The sequence below is a fragment of the Sphaeramia orbicularis genome, chromosome 3, assembly GCF_902148855.1.
Source record: "Sphaeramia orbicularis chromosome 3, fSphaOr1.1, whole genome shotgun sequence".
Classification (NCBI taxonomy): Eukaryota; Metazoa; Chordata; class Actinopteri; order Kurtiformes; family Apogonidae; genus Sphaeramia; species Sphaeramia orbicularis.
Window position 1 is genome coordinate 19,122,298 of NC_043959.1, and position 21,985 is coordinate 19,144,282.

Below are 21,985 nucleotides of genomic sequence, written 5' to 3' on the forward strand. Positions count from 1 at the left end.
CCGGACCTGCTTCTGCTCAGTCTAGACTTTAACTCTGATGGAATAGTCAGGTGTTTCAGACACTCTGAGCTCCCAGGGTTCATCAAAAAGCTGCCTGTTTTTAACAATCAAGTCATATTTTCACCGCAGATTCATAGCTCAAAGATTTTTAATGATGATAATGAATCAATTCTTATCCTTCCAGTATTCAGTGAGCATATTATGCACACTTTGTACTTCATGTTATAAAAGGTCATGAAATTTTTTACAATTTGTTGTAGGTCAGAATTTTAAAAAATGTTCATTTTTGCATGATTTTTAAATTTCTGACCCAGCTCCTAAAATCAGCACATTATAAACAATAGAAAATTCCTTCACAAACACCCTTCTACCAAGTGAATAAAAAATGCATATTGACACATTTTAGCATTTAACATTTGACCTTGCACAAAAAATAATAATTATATTAACCAATGTTACTGTTACTTATTGACATACGCCAGGATGAAAAAAAACTAATCCAATTTTATGTAGTAAATTGAAAAAAAAAAAGTTTTGTGTTTTTTTGCGTCAAAAAATATGGTTTGTTTACATTACAAACATGGCATTTAAAGGGTTAAAAATACGACAGTTATGTTGTGTGTAAATCCATTTTGTTTTTCAGTTTTTATAACGTTATAATAAACTGACCTGTGGCTGTATTCGTCCTCTGCTCAGTAAGCTGCAGTGTCTCCACTTCTCGTCATGGGACACCAATAAGGACTGGATGGTGGACCTGCCACCAGGGGAGGACGTGCGTGCGCTGTGTCTGGGGCGGGGCTGGGCAGCGGTCGCCACCAGTTCACTGATGGTTCGTCTGTTCTCTGTGGGCGGAGCCCAGAGGGAGGTGTTCAGCCTCCCTGGACCTGTGGTCTGCATGTCAGGACACGGGGAGCAGCTGCTCATCGTCTACCACCGAGGTAAGAAACTGGACTGAACCGGACCAGACTGGACCAGTGTGGACCAGGACACTGGTCCAGACTCACAGGTCAAGGAGGTAACAGGAAGTTTAACAAGGAGGTCAGTCTGTGGTTTCTGATTTCAAGGCAAGGCAAGTTTATTTGTATAGCACATTTCAGCAACAAGGCAATTCAAGGTGCTTCACACAGGACATTGAAATACAACGACAGGGAAAAAGAAACACATTTAAAACATGATAAAAGAAACATGTAAAAGGTGATTAAAAACAGCAAGTAAGAAAACAACTCATAAAATCCAAAAATATAAAAACACACAAGTATTAAAGTAAGCGTTGCAGTGCAGAGTTGTGTTACAGTCACTCCATTCGAGTGGAATAAGAAGGAGCCGGAAAGAAATTATCAATACAACAAAAACACATATAGATGTATCAAGTTCTAAATATACACATATATAACTCAAAATGTGTGTGTGTGTGTGTGTGTGTGTGTGTGTGTGTAATGATTTCAAGACAAAAATATTCCCCCGCCACCTCTCCCATGTATCTCTCGTCCGGTGGTGACTCTGGTGCTTCCAGGTTTTACTGTTCATGGGTTTTCAGTTTCCAAACCACAGACGTCATGTGACTCTTTCTCGTGTTCGGTCTTTTCAGCTGCAGGTTTCGATGGAGACCAGGCTCTTGGAGTTCAGCTGCTGCAGTTTGGTGAAAGGAAGCGTCAGGTGGTCCACGGTGAGCCCCTCCCCCTCAGCCCAAAGGCCCATCTGTCCTGGGTGGGCTTCACTGCAGAAGGTTAGTGTTAAGCCTTCATCCTCATCCTCATGTCTCTGTGGTGTGGACTGTTAACACACAGACGGTCTGACGTCTCCGTCCTCAGGGACTCCGTGCTTCGTGGACTCGGAGGGGGTGGTTCGGATGCTCAATCGCTCTTTGGGGAACACTTGGACGCCGGTCTGCAACACCAGAGAGACCTGCAAGAGCAAGTCAGACCACTACTGGGTGGTGGGGGTCCATGAGAACCCCCAGCAGCTCAGGTCAGACCCCCCCCCCAGTGCTGATTCTAACCTGTGGGTCCTGGTTCTGCAGGTTCATGACAATGTTCTGCTGTGTTCCCCTCCTGACAGGTGTATTCCATGTAAAGGGTCCAGGTACCCCCCCACCCTGCCCAGACCCGCTGTGGCCATCCTGCCCTTTAAAATACCGCTGTGTCAGACGACCACGGAGAAAGGACAGATGGAGGTAAATGCACCCCGAGAATAAACCAGAATATCTGAGATAAAACACAACGACCTCACTGTTTGAACTCAGTTAAACTGATTTAACTGGAATGATTTAGATTCAAATCCATGAATAAGATCTGTCCGTGTGAAGTAAGTTTATCAACAGCAAACATGTCCCACTATTAACACAGGAAAGAAAGAGAGAAAGAATAAAAACAGAACTGGTAAAAAATCTGGACAATCCTGACGTCTTCATTCACACTGATTTGTCCGTCCGTCCGTCTGTTCAGGAGCAGTTCTGGCGTTCCGTCCTCTTCCACAACCACTACAGCTTCCTGTCGTCCAGCGGCTACGAGATTGATGAGGAGGCTCAGAACCAGTCACACAAAGAGCAGCAGGAACTTCTAATGAAGATGTTCGCGGTGAGTACATGGAGTTACCGATATTCTTTTTTTCTTTTTGTTGTCTTTGTAGACGGAACAAGACCAGTGAATCAGTTTTGCCTACTTTGATTTAAATGAAGCAAAAACGGGTGGAAAGAAAAGGAAACGGGTGGAAAGAAAAGGTGACTCGGGCATCTTCGGAATTTTCGACGTGCATTGTGGGAAGTAGAGCTCCAGCCGTTTCCGTGTCGAACCTCCACTTTACACAATGTACGTTGCGACAAAATGCCAAAGATGCCAGAGTTACCTACCAGCTCAGTTTGTAAACAAATGTTGTGTTTGTGGTGGATGGCACTTCAAAATTGTTCACTGTGAGGGAAGAGATTCAGGTGAGTAATCACAGAAAGACTTACGGATTCATGATACTGAGGCTATGACTGAGGTTTGACAGATCTGATGAAAAATTTGAGACAAAAGTCATACACAGCTTTAAATAAGGGATTTTTTAAAACTACGACTTTATTCTCGAAATATTACGGCTTTATTCTCATAGTGACAAGTGTTTTTATTTTCTTCTGTGGCCCTGATACACCGTCGTACAGCTGTGTAATTCGATAAAACTTCAAACAAGTTAAATGTAGTGAAAAATTCTTCTGTCAACTGCAATACCAAAATAAGTCCAATTTAAATGTTGAACAACAATAACATGTCTTCAATATGGGATTTGTAGCCTCTTAGGTTTGGTTACCCTGGGTAACAGGGACTGCCACAGTTACATCAGTGTTACCATGGTAACGCTCTATGACGCTTGTAGCAGTAGCCTATATACATTCTATACATCATCATATCCAGGAGAACATCAGCTAACAATTCTATACAAATCAAACAAAAAGCAGTGAAATGGTCAAATATCTGAACCAGTCTAACAGTCTGAGACCAGCGTATGTCAGGAAGAACTGAATCAAACAGACCAATGAGACAAGCTAACAGCGCTAAGCTAACAGTGCTAAGCTAACACTAAACAGATCCAATAGTACTAAGATTATTTCTACTGTTAAAACTCACTGAACTAGACAAAGAAGAACAAAAATAAAGGAACATTATGAAGAAATGATGAATGCTGTCTTATTTTTACTGTTTTCTGATCATAACTTGGTTTTATATGAATGAAACTTCTGCTATCGATGCTAATCCATTGGTTTGTTTTACATTGAAATGATTCAGACTTAAACAAATGGACCAGGTTTAAATAAACTGTTTGTTGTTTTTTTTTTGGCAGTTGTCGTGTAAACTGGAGAGGGAGTTCCGTTGCGTGGAGCTGGCAGAACTGATGACCCAGAACGTGGTAACTCTGGCGATCCGATACGCATCGCGGTCCCGGAGGATGGCCCTGGCCCAGCGCCTCAGCGAGATTGCTCTGGAGAAAGCCAGTCAGAGTAGAGAGGAGGAGGAAGAGGAGGAGGCTGAGTTCAACAGCGTCAGACAGAATTCTGGGTAACTCATCAGAACAAACACAGGAGTCAGATCTGAAAGTTAAACCTGTAGTTCAGTATGTCAGCCCAAATGTGTGAAAGTTCAGAACCATCATAATTATTGTCCTTAAAACTTAGAATGTGTCCATTTAATGCAAGTTTTTTTACTTAATGTGTTGTTTAACCCTTTCATGTCCAGTGTTCATCTGTTCTACAGCTGTTCTTTTGTATATTTGTGGGTTTGGTTGTTTTGGTTCTGTACCAGCCAACACAGTGGACACATTGGTTCATACACTGACACCTATTGGTCAGTCCTGGGAAGTGCTTTTTTTTGTTTGACTCATAACCAAGATGTTTGACAGGAAGTCAGAAACGCTGAACATCACAGGAATATCTTTTTTTTTTTTTTTTTTTTAACTTTTTATGAAAGTTTTATTTTTTTTTATTTTTTTTTTTTTACAGATTCAAAAACCAAAACAAACAGGTCGTGAGGTCAAAGGATTACAAAGATCACATTGCTTAGACAAACAACACAGTTTTTACACTTAAAGGTTTCCAAGTTTGTCTTACAGATTATGTAAATGTGTCATTTTTCCAAAAGTTCTTCACCCAGTTCATTCTGAAGTCGTATTGTGTAGGTCACCATTTCTAGTAAATACAGATGTTTAACAATACTGGTAAAGACAGATGGCAGGAATATCTTGTAAATTCTTCTATCGCAGGACACCCCTGAAGGTAGAAAAATATGCAGCATCAAGTAACATCTAAGGATTAATATTATTGGTAAATATTCCACATATTTATTTTATATTCGATGAAATTTGCAATTAATCCCATGTCAATTAAATTGGACGCCATGCATCACTGGTTTTATTTACCCTAAATCATACCATTACTGTAACTTGATCATTCTGGATAAACCTGATCTGCACTAACAGGTTTTAGTGGAAATCAGTTAATAATTGTTAATAGAGTGGAATTAACTGTATTTTTAAAAAAAACTAAAAGGTGTTTTTTTATATATATCTCTCCATAAAATAAGTAACAACTAGTAGAATATGTTAAAATGTGAGAAAACATCACCTCAGCAGCATTTAACATGTTATGTCATAGTTTTTACAGTTTATCATTTTCTAGTATTGGATTGTTAAATATACATTTATTTGCTTCAGAATTTAAACACATGGTTTTTGTAACTCCATAAAAAAACAGGATTATAAAAAAATTTCAGTTGCATAGTTTTTTCTGCCTGAAAAGGAAATAAAAGCAGTAAAAATGTTGACTAAGGTTCTTATAATTCATGCATGAAAGGATTAATATTGTACGGTGATTCTTTTAACATTTTTCAGTGATGCTGCTGAGTTTGATGAAGTGTTGAATCACATGACCTCTGACGACATTTACACTCAAACAGTGATGAAGATGAAGACGACTGGACTGAATTCCAGTTTGAGTCCTTGAACGATCACTGAAATGATCTGATAATGTCTCACGCAGAAGACGTTTCCCATAATACATTTTATTGATACAGGTTCAGTCGGAATGAGGTCACAGGACGTCACCACAGCAACAGACATGAGGAGGAAGAGGAAGATGATGAGGAGGAGGAGCCTCAGGGAGAAGATGAGGAAGAGGAGGGACAGGAGACAGAGACAGAAACCAGGAAACGTGAGTTTGGTTTTTAATTTGGTCTGAGGGGTTTTCAACAGGATCTGGTTAAAGGGGATTCCACCAACACATGTAAAAAGACCCAATAGAGGGTATGCACATACGTCACTTCCCCCCGAGCCACGCCCCTCTAAGTCAGACTGAGTGGCAAAAACAAACCGGCTCAACATGACAGAGTATAGCAGTGACTACAGCGAGACTGGGAAAAAAGTGGAATATAACATGAAATTAAAGACAACTGGACTGGACATGGATCCATACAACTACCAAACAACAAGTGGTCTACGAACACTGATATGTGGGCGGAAATCACGCATCCTGACATTTATATGAACCTGATTTCAACGCTGGGAAAATACCCAATGCAAAGGCTGAAAGCATACAAAAGCCAAAGAGTTGTTGACATCCTCGTCATCGTTAATTAGAGGATTACAGCTGGTGAGTGCTTTAATTCAACATACTATTGTTTTGGAGGTTTTACATCAGTGAAGATGTATTTTCTTGGTGGTGATTTCCAAGGTAAAGGCCCAGCAGTAGTGCTCACAGTTCACTACTGATTTACTGGAGTTAAACCCTTAGTACTGACCCAAGTGAGTGGATGATCTACTGGTACTGTGGAGATTTGAGTAGAGTTAACATCAAATACTTGATCCAACACAGCTACAACAGCTTTGTAGCTTGTTGCTAGAGTACGCCCTTATTTGGAAAACTAGGTTAGCCTCAGTTTAAGCTAGTTTACAAATTATGTAGAGCACAAGGTTCAGAATCACACAGCTGAAGACAAAAATGTTTCAGTTATGAAATATAGAATTAAATGACAGCTGCTAACATTAAGAGCTTTACTAAGAAGTAACGTTAGCCAAAACGATATGTAATTTAAGGTATAATTTTACACAAGAATACAACTTAAATTAACGTTACCTGACACGAAATGCCAACCACAAATCCAGGTTTCGTTGCCTGGATTCCAGTTATTTCTATGAATTGCAGCGATCCATCTGCTTCTTCTGTCTTTGGCTTTAGGTCGCCGCTAAAACCATAGCTCCGAGTGCTTTTTAAACCTATTTGTGCAATCGATGGCACAACAGCTCTTCCCCATTTTTTAGACTGTTCTAAAGTTTTCGCAGTATTCAAACCAAAGCCGCTATTCATCTCCCTCTTTCTGCCACTCAGTGGACGTAATTGCGGTGACTTCTGCTAGCAGTGACATACCCTCTATACTGTAGGAAAAGTTCAATTTTGTGTTTTTTTTTTTGTTTTGTTTTGTTTTTTTTGGAGGGAGGGTTGTTTTTGGTTCAGTTTGTTTGTTTAATACTTAAGCAGCAAAACTTTTGGATAGATAGAAGATACTACATTTGTATTTACAGTTTGTTTAAAACTAAGCCTATGTGCATGAAAGTGGAGATTTTTCTCAATTACACAATATAATTTTGTATTGGAAAGAGCACACCCCATTAAAAACTGTAAAAATGTTGACTTTTTTCTTTATTGTAGTCGCATAATTTCATAAATGCACCAAACATTTCATTTTTGTTGAAGTTCAAGTTTGAAGTTTATTTTGAACATAAGTAGAAACAAAATACAAAGGTGAACGAAAGGCAAAACGAAACCCCAAATTTAAACAGAACATTCCAGAATATCGAAGGCAATAAGCCACCACCACCCCCCCACCCCCCATCCCAAAAAAAAAGTAATGAAAAAGCAAAGTTACACTAATCCCAAATAGTGGACAGCAGATCATCTGCCTCATGGTCAGATGTAGATGGGTGAAATGTGTTTTTCCATCCTTCAGACAGATTTCGTTCTGCTTTTCGGCTCCAGACTGTGCAGTAAAACGTCTGTATATTTAACTGTGTCTGTTGTCGATGCAGGTCTGAATCCTTTCGCCAAAGACTCCAGTTCACCTGAGAGGCCGTCGGTCAAACCAGGTGAGTGCAACCACCTCAGGAGACGAACATCAACATCCACAGATGATGATTTAGTTGCTTTAGTCCAGGGCTGTCAAACTCATTCTAGTTCAGGTTCCACATTCAACCCAGTAATGATCTCAAATGGGTCAGACCAATAAAATAAGAACATAATGACAACTTTAGTGTGAAAAAAGTCAAATTACATGAAGAAAATGGTCTACAAACATCTACAAACTATCCTTTAAAAGAAGAATAGCACCAACAACCTGAAGTTTTCTTAGAAAAAGGAGTGCAATTTGACCAATATTCTGCCTCAGTTCATCATTTCCACATGTACATTATAACGTACAGATCACAGTGGATCTGTAAATACACAAAACATTTAATAACAGGCAGAAGATTGGTCAAATTACACTTATTTTTCTTAGATTTCAAGTTTCAGGTGTTTAGATTATTCACATTATTTATGAAAGGATAATTTATAAATGTTTCACCGAAAAAAGAAAAATGAAGTTGTTATTATCACATTTATTAACATACATATGAACATGTCCTTGGTTGTTAATATTTTTGGTGTATTTCCTCCCATGGTCCAGACTGGACCCTTTGGTGGGCCGGTTTTGGCCCATGGTCCGTATGTTTGACTCCCCTGTTATAGGAGCTTTTGTTCTGTATCTGCTGTGTTTTTATCTGAGTGTTGAATTTGTGTTGCAGTCGTTAAAGTCGGACGCTCCAACCCTTTTAAGGTAAGAACTACTAAACTCCTCCCATGGCAGCGTTGGAAAGGTGTCCTTTAAGTCCAGGTTTTAACTCCAGGTGGGGTCTTTTCAGGTTCCTGGTTCTGGTAAACCGTCCCCTGGTCCAGCCCGGGTCACCAACATCCTGGACAACATGTCATCCAGCAGGAAGCCGGGTCCACTGAGCGGATCAGCAGGAAAAGGAAGCAAAGGCCCCGTCCTCAAACCGCTGGCCCCCAGACCCAAAACCAAGGTACCGTACCCCCCAGACCCAAAACCAAGGTACCGTACCCCCCAGACCCAAAACCAAGGTACTGTACCCCTCCAGACTCAAAATCAAGGTACTGTACCTCCAGACCCAAAACTAAGGGACTGTACCCCCCAGACCCAAAACCAAGGTACTGTACCCCCCAGACCCAAAACCATGGTACTGTACCCCCCCCAGAGCCAAAACAAAGGTACTGTACCCCCCAGACCCAAGACCCAAAACTAAGGTACTGTACCCCCCCAGACCCGAGACTAAGGTCCTGTACCCCCTAGACCCCAAACCAAGGTACTGTTACTCCCACCCCCCCAAACCCCAACCCTAACCCCCCCTCTGGGTGTCCTGGGTCTGATGGGGGTGTTGATCATGTCCATGTGGTCTCTCCAGACTCAGTCCACTCTGCTCCAGATGAGCGGCTCTAAATCAGCTGATCGGAAGGTCAACGCTGAGGTCAACGCCAAGACGCCGTCACAGGCCGATCAGCCGCCGCCGCTGGCCACGCCCACAGAGGACTCTGAGAATACAAGGTGACATAAAACGCCTTTATCTTCTCTGTGTCAATCAAATCAATAGGTCAAAGTTTATTTATATAGAATCAAATCGTAACAAAAGTTTACTCCTGATACTTTGCATTTCGAGAAAAGTGGAAAACTGAAGTGTACCAGTTTATCGTCATTTCTGTGGTTCACATAACAATGAAGTTGTTTTTCACACATCCACCATGAAGAGTCACTATACAAATAATAAAAAAGATAATAAAAGTGTTTAAATAAGTTAAAAATTTTACTTAAAGAAAGGTAACATTTAAAATTTTAACCAGGTTAAGTGATGAAGGACTGGAAGACGTTAAAATCCAGACTATTTTTACAGATATGTTGAATATTTCTTTAAGAGGATGAAAAGCAACAAAAAAAATAATATTTTAAAAAGTTGAAAGTAAAACCAGATATTGAGCAAAACGTCATTTTAAAACAAACTGGTGTCAAATATTTTTTAGTCAGTGCCTCCCTAGAGTTTTGACTCATTTCATATATTTCAAGGTTTATTTTCAGAGAACTTTGTCAAATATATGAATAATTGTCTTGTGAATATCTTCAGTGTTCTTTCTGTTCTTTCTCATTAAGATAAGAGAGTTTATTTGCCATTTGTACACATTCAGGTACATGGGAGTAACTATGAGTACAAATATAAAAGATTAACAGATACAATCAGAAATAAAAATCTTAATATATAAGCAGAATGAAAGCAGTGTAAAAACAATTAAAAGACAATAACAGTGACTTGTGATAAATATCTAAAAAAAAAAAAAGAAATACTCTAAAATTTTTACTTATTTCTTTAATGTCTTAATTTTGTCTCAGAACAGACAATAATATTGTTATTTTAAGGTACTTACTTGACAGTGAACGTCTCAAACGTGCGTTATTATGGATTTATTTTCCATTCAGTCAAGCCCAGGCTGATGCAGTAAATGATATAAATTCATACCAACATATAAAATTCCAGTCGTCGCAGGTAAAACATGGGTGTGTTTTGTGTTCAGGCCGAAGACGGGCTTCCAGCTGTGGTTAGAGGAAAACAGGAAGAGCATCACGGCGGACTGTCCAGACCTGGAGGAAACTGAGGTCATCAAAGAGGCCATGGGTCGGTTCAGGACGCTGACGGCGGAGGAGAGGATGGTAGGACCAGCACAGGGGTCAAAGGTCATAGAGGGAGGGAGGGAGGGAGGGTCTAGGGTTTAGTATGGATCTGTTTAGTTGCATTTACAGGGATTCGAGAGGCTTTTAATGTGAAATGACAGATACAGGAAGTGGAGACGATGATGAGAAAAAGACGAATTAACCCATAAAGACCCAGTTCTACTTTAATGGCAGTTCACAAAGGAGTGTTTCTCTAGATGTAACCTCTTGTTAGTGATTTATCACCATTTATTATTATATTATCCTCTGTATTTTTGCATCATGTATTTTCCTATGTTTAATTCTCTACCCTGTAATTTTTGCACTTTCCAAATTCATACTGTGAGACAAATTAGAACCTTTGGTGGGCCGCTTTTGGCCCGCAGACCATATGTTTGCCACTGCTGTAGCGTATAGGGGTGTAAGAAAAATATCGGTTTTGCAATATATCGCGATATTTCATTTCACAATACTGTATCGATATTAAAAAGTACTGTATCGATATTTTTAGGTCTGTATTCAAATGCAGATACTGTGGAGGTTCATTTTAGTTTTTTTTGTTTTTGTTTTTTATTTATTATTCTTTAACGCTCTTTTATTAAATAATGGTAGTTCCTTTGTTGGGATTGCACAAAAATAATGTTATTAATTTATTTGCACATAATAAAAACAGCAATGGATAAAAACAACATTCAAACAAGTAACAAAATTGTGCAGGAGAGGTTAGAAGCCAAAAAAGAAGGCTTATATGAATACCTCCCCCGAAATGAACAATACACAAAAAAAAAATGGAAAAATACAATATAACTGAAATAATAAACTAAAATATAAACAATAAAAATGTAATCCACATTACAAATCATCAAATACAAATCAAGTGATATACAGCCTTACATTTTTTCATGAATTAAAGTCGTTTTCAGATGCTTTTAAACAATGATAAAGTAGATGTTGATTGAAGTTCAAGTCTTAGATTATTCCACAGATTTGGTCCACGATATTTCAGAGAATACTGACAGACTGAAGTTCAGCAGTAACTAATAGAATATGAACACTTGAACAGGATCTTAAAGGTGCTGGAGACTTTCGTGACCAGTTTTTCATCAAATCTTTCCAACCTCAGTCATATCCTCAGTATCATGAATCTGTACGTCTTTCTGTCATTACTTGCCTGAAACTCTTGCATTACGGTGAGCAATTTCGAATTGCCATCCACCTTAAACAGTCCATGTGTTTACAAATGAGCTGGGAGGTCACTCAGGCATCTTCGGAATCTTGTTGCGACATGCATTGTGGGAAGCGAAGGCTTGTGCAGCCACCTGACAGCAGCAGCTGGAACAGACACTATCAGAAACAGCAGGAACTCACTTCCTTCTCTGCATATTCCTCCAGCCATTTCCGCATGTTTGTTTCATCCATATAATACCATATGGTCACGCTGCTGTCAGGTGGCTGCGCTAACCTCCGTTTCCAACAATGCATGTCGCAACAAAATTCCAAAGACTCCCAAGTGACGTCCCAGGTCTGTTTGTAAACACATAGTTTGTTTCTGGCGGATGGCACTAAGAAACTGTTCACTGTAATGCAAGAGATTCAGGTGAGTAATGACAGAAAGACTTACAGATTCATAATACTGAGGTTTGACAGATCTGATGAAAAATTGGTCACCAAAGTCTCCAGCACCTTTAAACTGTAGTGTCTGTAAAACATAATTTAAGTTTTAACAGGTAAATGTTGTGATATAACATTAGATCCTGTTCTGATCAAATAAAAATGTGTTTAGTATTTGTGCAGATTTCTGGTGTAATTCAATTCTTCAAGGAAATAATCATAAAATAAAAGAAACAAGCAAAAAAATTGCCTTTTTAACAGTATCGTGATATATTGTATCGTGATCCTAGTCTTGTGACTTGTATCGTATCACTAGATTCTTGCCAATACACAGCCCTAGTAGCGTGTCTATGGACAGGTACGTTCAGGGATTATACGGGGGTGCGTTTTGCACCATATGATAGTGATGCGCGGGTCAGGTCGGGTCGGGTCAAATAATTCCACAAAAGCTTCATGGGTTGAAAAGAAAACCCGACTCAGGCATCACTACTGGACCTTAAAGTGAAAGTGAAACCGATAGACGCTTAACTGATTCCTCTAAGCGGCGGCCGTGGCTCAGGAGGTAGAGCGGGTCGTCCTATAACCGAAGGGTTGGCAGTTCGAGTCTGTCCTAGTTATGTGCTGTTGATGGGCAAGACACTTCCCCCTCCTCACCTCCATTTATACACATATGAATGTTTGGTGGTGGTGGGAGGGGCTGTAGGCGCGAATTGTCAGCCATGCTTCCGTCAGTCTGCCCCAGGACAGCTGTGGATACAGATGTAGTTTAACTCCACCACAGTGTGAATGTGTGACTGAATGAATAATGGATCCACTGTACGCACTTTGAGTATGTGTTCATAGAAAAGCGCTCTAGAAATCTAATCCATTATTATTATTATTATTATTATTATCATCATTATTATTGAAGCTGCAACTGATTAATCGATTAGGTGCTTGAAGCAAATGCAAAAATTCACAATTCGATTAATCGACTCAAATTAATTGAAGGGAAATATGCTATTGCAGTTTTCCTGAATTGAAGCTTCTTTGTGCGTCACAGTAAGCGTCCGTGTGAAACACAACAGTGGAACCAATGTTTAACAGCAGAGAAATGAAGGAAACAAAGCTTTGATTCAGGAGAATTGTGGTTGAATGATTTTTTTTTTTATCACTTTGAGTCGATTAATAGTTTCAGCTGTAATTATTATTATTATTATTATCATTATTATTATTATTATTATTATTATTATTATTATCATTATTATTATTATTATTATTATTATTATTATTATTATTATTATTATTATTATTATTATTATTATAAGCCTCCTGCTGTTGTGTCTAATTTTTCTTTTTCCTACCTTCAGAAACTTTAATTTGAAGGGAGCAGGAGGTTTGTTTACACACCCCCACACACACACCACCACCACCACCCCAGAACCAGGTCCAGATCGGCCCAATTTAGTGACTAAATCCGATCTTCTAAAAAAAAATGCCATCTCGACAGCTGATACAGATGTTTAGATCGGATCAGGACATCCCTAGTTCAAACTGCCTTTAACAGATCAGATCCAGGTCACATGTGGACAAAACCATCAGATTTGAGCCACATTTACCTGCAGTGTGAACGGAGCCTTAGTCGTGGTCAGGGTTAACAGTCGCTCATATGTAAACATCCAACCATCCAGCTGATAGATGTCAGAGGTCGTTAAACCAGTCTGAACGTCTGCTCTGGATCATATTATGTTGATTCAGACTCTTTATCTGTTTGTTTTCACCCTCATGCCCTCCTTTAATTTACTATCCTCTGGTTACAATCGTGGCAAAAATGTTTTTACAGTACATTAAAAAAAAACTGTTATAAAATCATCATACATTCATATTTATTTTTTTGCTTTTTCTTTCATAAATCTCTTAAACCACTTCAGTCCTGCTCAAAACTATCAAACATTCAACAATTTCCAGGAGTTTAACCCTTTAAATGCCAGCTGGATTTTTTTTTTTTTTTTAAATTCTGAATGATTTATTACAAAAAACTTAGAAAAAAATGTGTTTTTAATGGAAGTCCATAGGGTAACCAGAGAGAGTATCTGACACAACAGAAAAATACTAACGCAATCAAATCAGTTTTGTTGCTAATCTTTAAGATATCCAAGGCTCTAATCACCACCAATGTTTCATCCCCTGACTATTTATTAAATGGAAAATATTCAACATTTTGTGTCTTTTGGTAATAAATCATTAAGAATTCAAATAGTTAAAATGGCATTTAAAGGGTTAACATCCTCAAAGCTGTTGATTGTTTAGTAGTTTTGAGCAGGGCTGAAGTGGTTTAAGAGATTTATGGGGAAAAAAGCAAAAAAAATATTGATGTATGATGATTTTATAGCAGTTTTTTGTGTCCCAGAGGGAGCAAAATGCATCATGGGAGTTTAAAACACATGTAAGAGTAAAAGACACTGGATAGTATATAGAAATAAGATAAGACTTTATTGATCCCACCATGGGGAAATTTCACAGATAAGAGCAGCAAATACAAAAATAAAGTGCAGGGAAGACAGAAAATGGAAAATATACACGAGGATTAGGACAAGAGGATTAGGGCCACTGGAAAAAAATAAATAAGGTCCAATATATTTTTTAAATTATTATTATGAGAAAAAAGTCAGAATTCTGAGATTAAAGTCAGAATTCTGACTTTTTTCTCAGAATAATAAAAAATATATATTGGCCCTTGTTTTTTTTCCAGTGGCCCTAATCCTCTTCCATAGCTTTGAGAGTAAAATTCAATTCAGTTTTATTTATAGAGCCCAATATCACAACAAAGTAGCCACACAGGGCTTTACAGAAATTGTTGAACTGATGAAAAAAAAAAGCACAATGAAAATGAACAAACAGTCAAGTAATAACTTAATAAACAGTCAATGAAAGAAATGGATCAATGTCCCGGGTATCCCATGTCCTTAGGCCGTCCTTCTCAGCAAGATAAAAGAGTAAAAGAAAGAAAACTACGATTTAATATTTGTAAATTTAGATTTAAATTTCAGTATTATAGACATATTTACACAGGGTTTCTGCAGTTTATTAAAAAGCATCAAAAGTCATTAAATAGATTTAGTGAAAATTAAGACCTTAATGACATTAAAAAGCATTAAATTCGATGTCCAGAGGCATTATAAAATTAAAGACACTTGATGGAAAAAAGCATTGTTATTCATGATGTATTTTGATTATATAAACATTTAATAATTTTGATCAGAGGTATAGTGTGATGACTGACAGGCCGAACCCTTTAATTGACTATTAACGTCTTGTGAACAAAGTCACAACATCGGATGCTTGGAATGCAAAATGCTGTGAGCATGTTCATACTGTGACGAAAGAGTGGAGGGAATATGAGCAAATGTGGGAAAAATAGGAAAATGCAAGTTTCAGCAGAAGTGACCGGAAGAGGAACTATTCAGACTCTGGTTAAAGCCTGTCAACAGTAAACTGACATAAAACTATAAACGGTATCTGCAGTTGGACATGGGCATTACATTTGTTTAAAGTGGCATTAAAAAGCATTAAATTAGATTGACTGATACCTGCAGAAACCCTGTTAAAATATATTTGCACATGCAGTACATACATTTGATTGCAATACATACAAGAATATGACTAAGAAGAAAAGTTCTTTCTAAATTTTGAGCCAAAAGCTGCAACACAGACAAAATGATCAACAAATAAAACAAAAAATAAGAGAAAAATGTCAGAGGACGGAATAAGAGTTCAGTGTTTCATCACCGTTTCCATTCATGTGTCTTTTTTATGTAGGTTCTTATATTCGGTCAGGGGACGATACAGTGTCTTTATGCTCATTAAATCGGTTTCCAGCTCATTTATTGACATTTCCCTTTAACTCATGCACCTTTTCCAGGTCAGATCTTTGACTAAACCCGGTCCGTAGTGTTTTTGTGTTTGTGGATCCTGTCTTTGTTTCTGTGGGTGAACACACCGTCAGGCTCCTGACCCTGCATACATGAATCCCATCAACACAGACCTCAATGACTCTCCACGGGAACAAAGACCCCCTGAAGTGGATCAGAAGCCCACCGAGGGCCGGTTGCCTGGGAGTCCATGGAGAGCCCGGCATTGATCTGCCCATAACAGGAGTAATGACTTTTATATCAGCGGCCGAGGAGGAGGGTTTAGAGCCGGTCCTGAACCCAAAAGAAACGAAAAAGACACGAAAAACAGAATAAACGGAATGACGGACACAGACATAAGAGTTAAACCACATCAGCTCATATTTACGGGTCTCACATATTTATTTAGGTTTTACAGTGTGAAACACCAGAGTGAATGAACCAAGAAGATGAAAATAAAATAAAATAAAATAATTAGAAAGAGAGGAAAAAACAAGACAATAAGTGAATGATCAACAACATCACTTAGCATCAACAACTAAATAGAACAAAAGAAAAAGAAATTCTCTTAAATAAATGTTAATTAGAAATAAACTGATGTCCTTAGACTCTTTGGTCTCATTTTTTATTATCTATTTTTCTTATTTTATATTTTTTCCATGTATAAATTATATATATTTAATTTAGATATAAATTTAAATATTATATACATATAATAATCTACAATATGATGTATTATATAATATGTATATATTTATTTAGGTTTACAGGATGTAAAACCAAATTTTCTTACGCTGTAGAAATTAATGTATTGCACGTGCAAATATGTAGTATGTAATACATAATACATACAATATAAGATAATATATAAGATCAGGGCTGTCAAAGTAAAATAATAACATACTAACCTATAAATAATGACAACTCCGAACTTTTGTCTTTGTTTTAATGTAAAAAAAAAACATTAAATTATGAAAATATTTACTTTTACAAACTATCCTTTCACAAAAAAGATGTGAATAACCTGAAAAACTGAAATTCCTTAAGAAAAATAAGTGCGATTTTAGCAATTGGCATATGTAATGTATACACTACAAACAAAAAGTTAAGGATATTTTTTATTTTTGGGCTGTTTTGTTTCTGTTGGGATTCTTGCACAGCGCTTTTTACTTTTTTGTGTGTGAACTGAACTGAAACACATTGTTTAATGACCAGACAGTTTTATTTACAAATGGCAAAAACGATCAAAAAAATGACAACAAAAAAAAATATCCTTAACTTTTTGTTTGAAGTGTATAATATACATATAATATTACATACAATATATTTGTACATGCAATACATTAATATGTACAATGCAACAAAATTCTGTTTTCTGTTCGGTGCTCAGAGTAAAAATGACACATCGATTATACATTCAAGAATAAAAATATAAGTTAAAAACAGTCAAGTGTGGTTTTAGTTCATCTTTCACTTTTTCTTTTTGGTACTTCTTATATGGCGTACATTTCAAATAGTTTCTATTTTAAATCCATAACTCCATCTTATTTCACCTCCAGCTGCTCCTGATTTTAGGTAGAGTTCTCTGTTTTTAATTCGTCTTTGTCACTTTTACTTTTTTCTCATACCGATGGTCCAAATGTCGTGTTCTTCTGTCTCGGCTATATTGTAAATGAGGTTGTGTCCTCAATATATCGCAGAGTTTAAATTAAGATTATGATGAAGTAAAAGACGATATAAGAGTAAAAAACAGCACACACACACACACACAAAAGTGAGTCCAGTGTCAGTTATGTAGAATATACACATATATAATGTTTTCTATAAATCTGAGGCTCCACCGTCTTTAACAGATAAACCTCAGACTCTCAGAGGAACCAGTGGATTCATGGTCTGAGCTTTAGATGAAGGATAAATGAATGACCTGCAGCTGTGTGTGTGTGTGTTTGTGTGTGTATATGTTTGTGTGTGTGTGTGTGTGTGTGTGTGTGTCCTGATGATTCATCGCGGTTCCATTTCGTTTCCTTTTGTCTCTGGTGGAGCTGCTGCCTGTCAATAGTGATTACACATGACAGGATGCAATTTCAGAGCGCTGTGCGATCGTCCATGTGGGCGTTTAGTCATCGTCCCGTAGGTGTCCGCTCTGTTCGCCGCTGCACTCATTAACGTGTGTGTGTGTGTCACGTCCTTTTTCTGTTCGATTCAGTCGTGGACGGAGCGAGCGAAAGGCCCGGGCGGAGACGCCGGCGACCTGAAGAAGAGGAAACGGGAAGGAGGGGACGGAGCTGAGAATGACGTGGCGGAGACGGACCAAAACAACGCCAAGAAGAAGAAATCTGTGGACGCATCTTCCAAACTGTCGGCATTTGCATTTAACAAAAACTAAAGCCACAGTTAGTGGAGTTTGAGTTCAGATTTCACTGAAAATATAAGACGTCTTTTAATTTTGTCTGTTTTTTTTTTTTTTAACGTTTCTTAATAAAACACACGCTGTATTTGTAAGTTCTGAATAAATGTAAATGTTTTCATCTTCTTTATTGGATTTGACTTTATTTATTAGAACTCACCTGTTGTGTTTAATCTAATTCACTTAAATTTTCTTCTTATTTAACCCTAAAAGTCCTTAAACACCCACCAACCAAAACCATCTACTGATTTAAACTGTTTAAGACCTGCTGATTGGTTAATTCTGTCAATACGTGGAAATAATTGGTGTAAAATACAGTTTTGACCCATTTGGATGTTCAGTTATTTCCATGTATTGATAGGATTAGCGGATCAGCAGCTCTTAAACAGTTTAGATCAGTAGATGGTTTTGGTCGACGGTGAATTTTTAGGTTTTTGAACGTTGAAACATCAACACCCAATCCCATTTCACACCTTGGCCCCTCCCCCTTATCCCACCCCTCCATTTTGCACGTTGATTGACTGATTGACATCTTTATTTCAATCACGCAAATGACAATTTAAAAACAGAAATACAAATAAATGATAATCAAGAGAATGAGAACAAAACGGTAACTTGAAACTGCAACGTCTTAAGCCTCAAAATTTACACGAGTGAAAAGGAGGAGGAAGGGGTAGGGCTGTCGCGATTCTCGAAGAGTCAGTGGTGAAGGGCTAAGGGGGAGGGCTGTTTGACCTTGGAAATGGAGATTTTTCAGGACCACACTACAAACGGAGGGGTAGGAGAAATGTCCCATAATTCTGTTCCAATCACCAGCAAAATGGAGGTAAACAGCGGAAAGTGCAGCAGTGACGAAAGAAACACAAGTGTACGTATTTTCTTCATGAACCACTTAATCATTTGCTCGTCTGTTTAATGCCGTTTCATTGTGTTATAGATCGCATTTCTGTGGTTTATATTTGATAGACGCAAAAAGATGCTCAAAGCCCATGGAACAGAAACGTTTACAGCTGCTGACGGCATGGAGAATACTGTCGCAAACAAAGTTTTAAAATCTGAGTAGCGGCATCGATGACGGAACAGGTCTGGAAGGGTTGGACCATTTCAGCCCCTACCCCTTACAACTCTGTTTTAAAAGGGAGGGGGGAGGGGCCAAGGGGGGAATTGGGGTTGCTCCTAAGGCTCAGCTTCAGTTTCGAAGGTTTACATGAGGTCACCTGTGAAATAAACACGACAGAACACGTATCAACAGGAGCAGAAGGTACTTCAGTTCAGGTGAAATGGAGTGGAACCTCCGAAGTACCAGATTAATTTGTTCCATGACTGCTCGTTTTGCGATTTACTTGTTTTGTGAATCAATTTTCCCGTTGAAATGAATTCAAATATAATTGAGTTGTTCCAGACCCAAGAAAACTACCCAAAAAAATCCTTTAAGGGTTTTTAAATCAGAAAAATGAGGAGGACGTTTACTCTGAAGGAGAATCTGCTTCAGTAAAACATCAGGTAGTTGAATTTCTGTCGTTTTCTGTCTTTCCTTAATTATATCCCTGAAATGGAGTTTTGGGATATAATGGTTTTACCCTGAACATCAGATCTCCTCGGTGTTTTGGTGATAATTTGGACAGAATTGGTTGGATTTCTTCTCCTTGATAACCAACATAGGGAACCCCTTGTAGCAGGGGAGGCCACCCCTGGTCCTGAAAAGCCACAATCCTGCCTGTTTTAGATGTGCTCCTCTTCCTACACACCTGATACAAATGATAAGCCTATCATCGAGCTCTGCAGATAACGACCGTCAGGTGGACTGGAAGAGGAAAACCTCTAAAACTCGCAGGATAGTGGTCCTCCAGGACCAGGGTTGGCCTCCCCTGCACTAGTGGAAGAACCCTATGGATTTCAGCTTCTCTATCAGTATTAGAAGTCATCCACGTGGGGGCGCTTTAGTGGAAAATCAGTTTTTTGGACATAAATCGATCAATAATAGGCTGATTGAGATCAAATTTGGTTCCAATTGATGTTCTTCTAAATGTCCATGTTCTGTCTGCCATCCAAAGCTCATATGGGGTCATTTTCATTCACTAGGTGGCAAGGTTAGAATAGTTTGGGATTTTTCATTATAGTTAAGTTTTGACTTTTTTTTTCTCTAATTCAGTTAGTTTTAGTTTTTAGAGCAGGTTTCCTAGTTTTTATTAGTTTTTGTTATTTTCTAAATGCTTAGTTTTAGTTTTTTCATTTCTCTTCTTTGCCGTCGTATTTAAATAAATCCCAGACAGGACTCTGCTGTTTTCTCCCAGCTTTAGTCTCCATGTTTCCAAGTAGAGTGGGGACGAAAAGCTGACTCTAAACGACAAGTGATGGACCGTTAAATATCATATGGTACCACCAACTAAAATTGCTTGAGGGAAATAAATCGAATTCATATCAATCCAACGTTGACAGAAGAAAACGAAGGGAATTTTATCCATAATTTGTGTTTATTTTAGCTTTGCAAGCACACAATACAGTTTCAGTTATGGTTTTTTTCTTTCAACTATAGTTTTTACAGTTCTAGTTTTTGTCATTTCATTAGTTTTCGTTAACGATAATAACCTTGCTAGGTGGAGGTTCATGGTTCTCTGACCGTTACTCTGCCACTATCAGGTCCATGTAGCTCAAATAGACTTCATATTGATTATCTAACATTTATTGTGGATAGGCTTCTATGTGGCAGAGGATTGGGAGGGGGGGTTGAGGGGATATACCCTCACTGTCAGCTCCTGACAGTGTAAGCTTCATGTGTTCTTTCTTTCCTCACTTTCATCTCTGCTCTCACAGGTGGTTTCATTATAAACTGATCCAGAGAAATCTGCTTTTTTTTATCCCACCGGCCAATAGGACATGAGCTGATGTGAAGATGCTGTGTCCAGTGACGTCTTCATGAGCAAAACTTCAAACATCTTCTACAGAACTACTGGTTGGATTCATTTCTAGTTCAGGGTTCCTGCCGGTTCTTAAAAACGTCTTAAGAGTCTTGAATTTACAAATCTGCATTTAATACCTTAAAAGTCTTTAAAAGGTATTAAATTATGTTAAGTTCTGTTTCCATAAACTTGTTCGCTGGATTGTGTTTAAATGTCTGTTAAAATGTCCAAACTGCAAAGAAAGTAACATTAGTCGACTCAGTTCCACCGACAGTTTATACTGAAATTAGGAACCAGTTATCAATAACTGCGGATTTAAGGTGTTGGAATAAATTAATATATTTTCCTCAATTCTAGTAGCCGTGAATTTTCTCCAGTATGGCCATAAAATAGGCTGTGAAACGTGCATTACATTTGTTCTAATCAGTAGTTTCCAACTTTTTTTGGCTTGTGACCCCATTTTAACATCACAAATTTCTGGCGACCCCAGACATTCAAAACAGACTTTTTTTTTGCTAAAATTAATTTGTTTTTGATTATGTAATAGTTTGCTACACTATATTTCAAATACAGGTTAATTTTAGAGGACATTTAGTCTATATAATGTATATTATTCTGGACGGAGGCAGAAAAGCCAGGTGTAGATTACTGCACAAAGGGAGAATTTGATTTTCCTTGGTCAGGATATGTACAGTCAGTCCAGCTTGGATTTACAAGGCTGACAATTAATACTGAACAAACAAGAACTCAAACTATGAATTATGAAAGAGCTGCAGCATCTGAAACTGACCACAATGAACATTTGACAGATAAACAGAACCACAGTGCTTCAGTTTCAGACTCACAGTTTGTGTGCTATGGATTGGGATTGTCTCTGTCAACTCACCATATATTTTTTATTAGTTTTTT

The 21,985-nt window shown here is 38.0% G+C and overlaps 1 protein-coding gene and 1 long non-coding RNA gene across 4 annotated transcripts in view; one reads left to right on the plus strand and one right to left on the minus strand.

The window, feature by feature from the left end:
• The window catches only part of LOC115437787 (WD repeat and HMG-box DNA-binding protein 1-like), a 38,484-nt gene extending 20,260 nt beyond the window's left edge, over positions 1-18,224 (plus strand). For 2 of the 3 annotated variants that reach the window (XM_030161133.1, XM_030161142.1), the window contains exons 14-26: positions 697-938; positions 1,589-1,726; positions 1,812-1,968; positions 2,059-2,173; positions 2,445-2,576; positions 3,817-4,031; positions 5,541-5,677; positions 7,549-7,605; positions 8,302-8,333; positions 8,419-8,577; positions 8,977-9,116; positions 10,133-10,268; positions 17,976-18,224. In XM_030161133.1, the coding sequence (XP_030016993.1) occupies positions 697-938; positions 1,589-1,726; positions 1,812-1,968; positions 2,059-2,173; positions 2,445-2,576; positions 3,817-4,031; positions 5,541-5,677; positions 7,549-7,605; positions 8,302-8,333; positions 8,419-8,577; positions 8,977-9,116; positions 10,133-10,268; positions 17,976-18,155 (1,840 nt within the window). In that variant the 3' untranslated portion in view covers positions 18,156-18,224. Of the gene's footprint in view, positions 1-696; positions 939-1,588; positions 1,727-1,811; positions 1,969-2,058; positions 2,174-2,444; positions 2,577-3,816; positions 4,032-5,540; positions 5,678-7,548; positions 7,606-8,301; positions 8,334-8,418; positions 8,607-8,976; positions 9,117-10,132; positions 10,269-17,975 lie in introns of those variants that run through there. The other variant, XR_003937982.1, reaches the window with a different exon arrangement.
• LOC115437853 (uncharacterized) lies at positions 3-15,014 on the minus strand. Its single transcript, XR_003937990.1, has 4 exons — positions 14,927-15,014; positions 6,240-6,251; positions 2,403-2,404; positions 3-12 (listed from the first exon to the last, which is right to left on the minus strand). It is a non-coding gene; the product is annotated as an uncharacterized LOC115437853 (long non-coding RNA).
• Positions 18,225-21,985: the final 3,761 nt, after the last annotated feature.